The following is a 6,224-nucleotide window of genomic DNA, read 5'->3' as shown; positions in this document are numbered from 1 at the left end:
AACATATCTCCAACATTTCAGTTAATGAGAGCTATAGAATAAGGGATTGACAAGTTCAAGGAACAGGCTTATGCTTCGCAGAAGCATCTAAAAGAGTCATATCAAGGACCCATTCCTGAACAAAGAGAAATTTATGTTAAGCCAAGAAGTGAATTTATCGGATTAGCAGAGGACTTTTTTATAAATCTCATTAGTGGGTATTTTGGTCTAGAGATAAAATTATTTCTTAATGCAACAAGGGGGACATCTTCAGCCGCACTGGCTTGGAGCTGCCTGGAGCCCCAACAGCCAAACCTCCAGAACGGGGCATGGCTCAGGGCCCTGGCAAGTATTGCGAGTCCCTCCTTTTTCCAGCTCCACAGTCTAGCTGGATGCTACAAACAGCAGTGGTGTTTTCATTGTCTGATACTGGAAGAAAATTGTAGGTACTAACAACAACTAGCCTTACATGCTGAAACATTACCATAAATGTTGTTCAAGCAACCCTGTTTCAGCTGCTCTGAGAGATTCGCAGAAGAAAATGAATGAACGTTCTCCTCTTCATCAGTGAATATCTAGAGTAATTGTATCATAGTTCTCTTTCTCTCTTACGTCACAGTAAATAGAAGGTAATCCCATTTTAATCATGTCTTTGCTCCAGCCCAGTTCAAGACCAGTGAGTCATCACTGACTGCAGGAGATTCGCCACTGATTTAAGCTGGTAACACAAAGGGCTGAATTTGGTTTCCTACTTATATCAAACATTCAGATATCATGCAGGTTGTGTATCTCCTTCAGAATAAAAACATATTGACATTTTTGCCAGAAAAGGCTTTACAGAGCATGAATTTCACAACACGATAAATAAATTCTGGTAGGCATAAATCATTTAGGTAGTTTGTAGCATGTTTCACTTAATCCCATCATTGCAGGGCTCTTCTAGATCCTCCATTATCAAATCCTGCTGGTTATTCACCCAATTTCCTTTCTTAACTGTCTTCCTCTCCTCCTTAGCATTTTGACAAGCTTGATCCTGTGGTGTTTGGTAGTTGGCAGCTGGCAAAATAGCATTGCTCTGGCCTCGCTGAGAATAGATCTCTCTCTGAACAATCTCCCTATAGCAGAGCTGAAGTTTAAAGGCCGCCTGAAAGCCTCGGCGAAAGTTTTCGTTAAAGAAACCATAGATGATGGGGTTGACACTGCTGTTGAAAAAGGCCAGCCAGTGAGCAAAGGGGTAGATATAAATGTTGATGATCTGCAACTGGATATCCGAAAGGCTGGCGTAGTCTGAGAGCATCATCAGAGTCCACAGGGGAAGCCAGGACAGGGTGAACAGCAAAGCCACAATAATGAGCATTTTGATGACTTTTTGTTTCTTCTTAGATGCGCTGTGCCGCTTCTCCTGGCTGTGTTTTCCCACCATGGGCATTGCTGTGTTGAAGAGAGCAATGCTTATCCTAGCATACATGATAATAATGAGCGACAGGGGAGCCAGGTAGATGTTGGCAAACAGAACCGTTGTATAGATCTTTCTCATTCCTGGGTTAGGCCAGTCCTCCCGGCACCAGTATACCGGGCGGGTTTCATTGCCATAGCCAAGGATCACCCTGAAATGCTTCTCTTCTTGTACCTGCAGCATGACTGCAGAAGGACACATGATGGCGACGGCCAGAATCCAGATGACTGCTATAATGGCAACTGCAGTTGAAATGGTCAGCTTCTGCTTAAATGGATAAACAATGCATCGAAACCTGTGGCAAAGACACACGAGGACATATGTGGAGAAGCCATTTAAGGCATGCTTAATCAAACAGGCAAGCATACACACATGTTTTAAATTGTATGTTTTCTTTAAAGTCTAGATGGAATCACCGCCTCATCCTGCATAAACCGGTGGAGGTGCATTTAGTTGCTCCATTTAAGAGCTGTGTTGGTAAAAACAACTTTAAAAAAACAGTCACGTTTGCTGCTAAAATTTCCTCATTTTGATCTGTCTCCATACCAGCCTGCTACTTCCGCTACTTCCTTTAACCAAAGCAGGTACTAGTGCCTCTACTATCTAGATTAATAGCTAAGGAACAAACCAGTTCTAGGCAGCCAGATGTAGCCCAGCTGTACCATCTTTAAGAGATACCCAGTGGAGGAGCAAATTGCTATGGCTGCTCTTTAGACCTGGGCACATTTTGTTTTGCCTAATCATCTTAGGAGCAAAATACATATAATTTACTGCAGTGTTGTGTGGATTAATTAATTGGCCTCAGGAGGCCAGAGGGAGATGAAAGTGACAGTTTACAGTTTCTGCATCGTCTTACCTGTCTACAGCAATAGCAACTAGAGTGAAGACAGAGGCAGAAACAGAGATTCCTTGGACCATCCCGCTCATCTTGCAAACCAGGCTCCCAAAAGGCCATCCTGGAAGGAAACAGACAATTGAAATTGCTGCCATCTCACTACAGCACTATGTTTATACGCATAAGAGGAAATTTCCACCGCAGAACTAATACATTTCTCTTGCTTTGTCAGGCCATAGTAGGTGTTAGGGAGGCAGCAGTTATGTAAACAAATGCTTTGCCAAATGCCTTGGGTGAGTTTCTGATATTTCAAAAAACAGCAAAGCAAACATTTGTGGTTTACCATCCCGTTAAAATGAGATCTCAAGACAAAAAAGAGAATTGACCACTACAGTTGATTGTTCTCAGCATTTGGCTCAGACCATCTGCCAAATTTTCTTAAACATATAACCCGGTAGTGGGAGAATCCCTTCCTAAAGATGAAGGATGTGGAAGTCAGGGAGGACAGCCCCAGTCAGAAGGTGTGTTAGAGGCTTGTCTTCCTCACCTTTGACTTCCAATGACTTGAAATGCCTATAGAGCCCACTCAGAGATGCGTACCTGGCCCTCAGGGCCCCTAGGGAGGCCAGCACTCAGAAGTGCCTGTGAGTCCTCCTCGAGCTCTTTCTGCCACATGGTGCAAACCAGCCTACCTGCAATTATGTTGTCCAGGAGGGTGGTAGGCATGCAGAAGATTCCCACCAGTAAATCGCTGACAGCCAGGTTTAAGATGAAAAGGTTTGTGACTGTACGCATATGTTTTCTCCTCAGGACAATAAAGCAAACCACTCCATTGCCAACCATACAGAGCAGGAAGATCAGGAGGTAAGAGATGATGAAGACAGCTGCCACTGAAGGCTGATGAAGGTAGAAGTCCACATAGGAGACGTTGCCTTCTAAGTAGAGGTACTTGTAAGTCTCATTATAATTCAGCATGTGAGGCCAATCGAATGAAAAGTTTGAGTCCATTTTCTGACTCATGTTGTCATGTGCCTTGAAAGATATTGTTTAGAAGGTCATTTTAGTGTGCTTGAAAATGATCTGAAGAAATGTGACTAGTTTGGATATACTGTGTGCTGAAATACATGCAAAGCTCATCCCTCCATGGCTTATTTTAACAGTTCATGTTCTGAGCCTCCCCAGATAGGAAAAGCAACAAATACTATTAATTTGATTTTACAACACAGGCATACAAAAGTGACCAGTGAGACTGCTGAAGGCTTTCTTCCTTCTGCAGGCTCTATAAATTAAGTCCTTCCTTTCCCAAAGGAGAGGAAAGCCAGGGAGGATGTAAACAGGCCTATCATATTGTGTGAAGTAAACAAACCAACAACCTGAGCAGTTTGTTTTGAGAAAAAAAATAATCAGAATTCTTGAGAAATCAGTTTACTCAACAGCTGGAGTAATCTGGCATTTAGGCAACAGTGAGATTGCTGAGCCATAAAAAACAGTGATTAAATTAAAGATTTCTGAAGTGGCACAAACCTTCTGCCTGAATGTATCTAAATCCAATCCCATTTCATTGCAAAGGAAACATTTTTGTGTACAGCTGGTATTAGACCACAGTTGGTTTTACTTCCCTGCTTACAAGCTACATAGGTCTGGAGATGAGCCTGCAAACATGAAGGACTGCACTGTGTCTAAAACAGGCTGAGATACAAGATAGCTGGATTAATTTCCTAGCTCTGCTACTGAATTCCCATGAGATCTTGGGGAATTCGTAATCTGTCCATGTTACATTTTTTCTGCTATAAAATGTGAGTAATACCTTTCCCACATGGTTTATTCACACTGTAAAGTAAATTCTCTCATTTTGTATTTTATTAGATTACTGTTGGCAAAAACTACAAGCTTTTTCTGAGAAATTTTTTCAAGTCTGAACTTTCTTGATACTGTATCATCTCAGTTTCAAGCTACAAGTATCTGCGCCTGCTGTGTTGTAGCAGCAATGTTTTTGCTGGTGTGTTCGCTTGAACATAAGGGACCCAAGACTTTTTATTTGACTGTTTGATGGAGATAAAAGAATTAATTTAAGGCAAGTACAGAATTTGTATGCCCAAAACTTACTTCCAAATTTAACTGATTGATACTAACTTTGTAGGCCACAATCTGTTTTTCTTGTCCTGCAGAACCTCTAGTTATACAAGACTGGGGCGGTGTGCTCCCCCTGCTCACAACCTGACCTGTATTTTCCATAACCTTATTCAAGTGACAACCACCAGTGACGATCCTGATGGATGCATCTGCCTGTGATGGCTGCATCTGCCTCAAAGTGGATTCGGGGGAGACAGGTAACAAGACAATAGCCAAGGGCTAATTTGAACAATGCAGCCACCTAACCACAGTGCTGATCAATGTCTGACTCAAGCTAAATTTGGAATAAACTAACCTCTGTATGTAAAAAGTCAATTATCTTACTCCATCAATAGTAGACAGCCTAGGGCCTGTTGAGCTCTCCTGCATGGCAGCGGGCTGCCCGCCAGGATCTCCCCCTGAGCAGGGACAACAGAAACGCTGCACTGAAATTCTAAATCAAATCTTAACTGTGACAAACTTCTAATGTGTATATTATACAGCTCACACAGAAGTGGTATCGGTCTACTTAACACGCCAGCACTGGCATCTTGACATTTAGAGCTGACACCAGATAACTTGACTTGGAAGTGTTCAAAATTTTTTTTCCATGTTTATCTTATCTACCAGGTGGAGGTGCCTAAACAGAGGGATGGAGGTGTTCCTAACTTAAAAGAATAGCAAAATCAATTGGTAGCAGAAAGCATAAAATTAATGTATGCGTGCAGGTGCCTTTAGGACACTTACAAATTTCTTAGTATAAATGGAATTTAAATTAAGGCACAAGCATCCAAATCCTGATGAGCTTGTATGTGAGGGAAGGAAAGTGCTGGCTACACCTCTTTCCTTATGAAAGGAAGCTTGGAGAAGGCCCTTTTTTGTGCAGCTAAGGTTTCAGCTGTCTCCCCAGATACCTAATGATGAGGTGTGTGCTGGTTTTCCCATATCTGTGGTATAGGGATGGAAGGCAACATTCTTTTGTCACTCCACATAGGGCAGCCCTCTCCCCGGGAAAAGAAAATGAGTGTTAGGTACCAATGCTAAAAAGAGCAGGGTTTTTTTCTTCATTCTTCTTGCTAGGTTTTACTTAAAAGTTCTAATTTTCCTTCTGTCTCTGCCTGTTGTTCCCTGATATATTTACTCACATGTAATTCTCAGGAAAGCATTGCAGCTTCTCTGTATTTTGCTTGTCAATGAAATTCAATAACATCAAAGCTTCTGCAGTGTTTTATTTCCAGGTAGCAAATGCAGTAAAAAAATATTTATTTTGATATGCCTCAGGGTTGGAACAAGCAGAGTAGTGAAGAGAAAGTTGGTTTCTGGTGTATTCTGCCTTTTTAGAAGTCCACAGCAGTACAATGTTTGTAACGGGTCTCTATTTTTACATATTCATTAAAATGTCTGCATATTAAGGTAGGCAGACAAGAATCTGAAATGTCTCTCAAAAAAATGGCTGCTTGTATGTTTTAACAAAGAAGTGTATACAAGCTAGCTGTAATAATTGTATATTCTCTTTGGCTGTCTTTATGGAGAAATATAGTTTATTTATCTTTATCTTTATTGGTTTTATTCAACATATTTTCAAAACTATTGAAAATATTTTTATTCAAATGTATTATGTGCCAAATGCTTTAACTAGCCAGAGATCAGAGTCAGCTGCTGTGGAAAGTGTTTTAATGCCAATTTTACTATTCACTCAAGATAGTAGGCACTGATGCATTTGCATACAAACATGCCTGAGATGAACAGGGTTGGCAGAATTCAAATATAGATATTTGACAATAGTACACTGTTCGTTTAATCACAGATCTGGAGCTGTGCTTTATAAATCCCAAGAGATGC

General features: G+C 41.1%; 1 protein-coding gene across 1 annotated transcript; it reads right to left on the bottom strand.

Annotated features, from left to right (window-relative positions):
- Nucleotides 1–889: 889 nt before the first annotated feature.
- NPFFR2 (neuropeptide FF receptor 2) lies at nucleotides 890–3,290 on the bottom strand. The gene is made up of 3 exons (XM_074865131.1): nucleotides 2,963–3,290; nucleotides 2,292–2,391; nucleotides 890–1,730 (listed from the first exon to the last, which is right to left on the bottom strand). Exons 1-3 carry the CDS (start codon nucleotides 3,288–3,290, stop codon nucleotides 890–892), a joined length of 1,269 nt encoding a protein of 422 aa, XP_074721232.1.
- Between the last annotated feature and the right edge of the window lie 2,934 nt (nucleotides 3,291–6,224).

This window comes from Strix uralensis, chromosome 4 (genome assembly GCF_047716275.1).
Source record: "Strix uralensis isolate ZFMK-TIS-50842 chromosome 4, bStrUra1, whole genome shotgun sequence".
In the NCBI taxonomy this organism is placed as follows: domain Eukaryota; kingdom Metazoa; phylum Chordata; class Aves; order Strigiformes; family Strigidae; genus Strix; species Strix uralensis.
Note: the sequence above shows the minus strand (reverse complement) of the source record. Positions and strands in the feature narration are given on the sequence as shown.

What these genes read in the sequence shown, in the direction of transcription:
- NPFFR2 (XM_074865131.1), bottom strand. Translation starts at nt 3,290, where the DNA reads ATGAGTCAGAAAATGGACTCAAACTTTTCATTCGATTGGCCTCACATG. An exon ending in CCTGGACAACATAATTGCAG is followed by an intron (nt 2,392 to 2,962) that starts GTAGGCTGGTTT and finishes GTTTCCTTCCAG; the next exon opens with GATGGCCTTTTGGGAGCCTG. An exon ending in GTTGCTATTGCTGTAGACAG is followed by an intron (nt 1,731 to 2,291) that starts GTAAGACGATGC and finishes TCTTTGCCACAG; the next exon opens with GTTTCGATGCATTGTTTATC.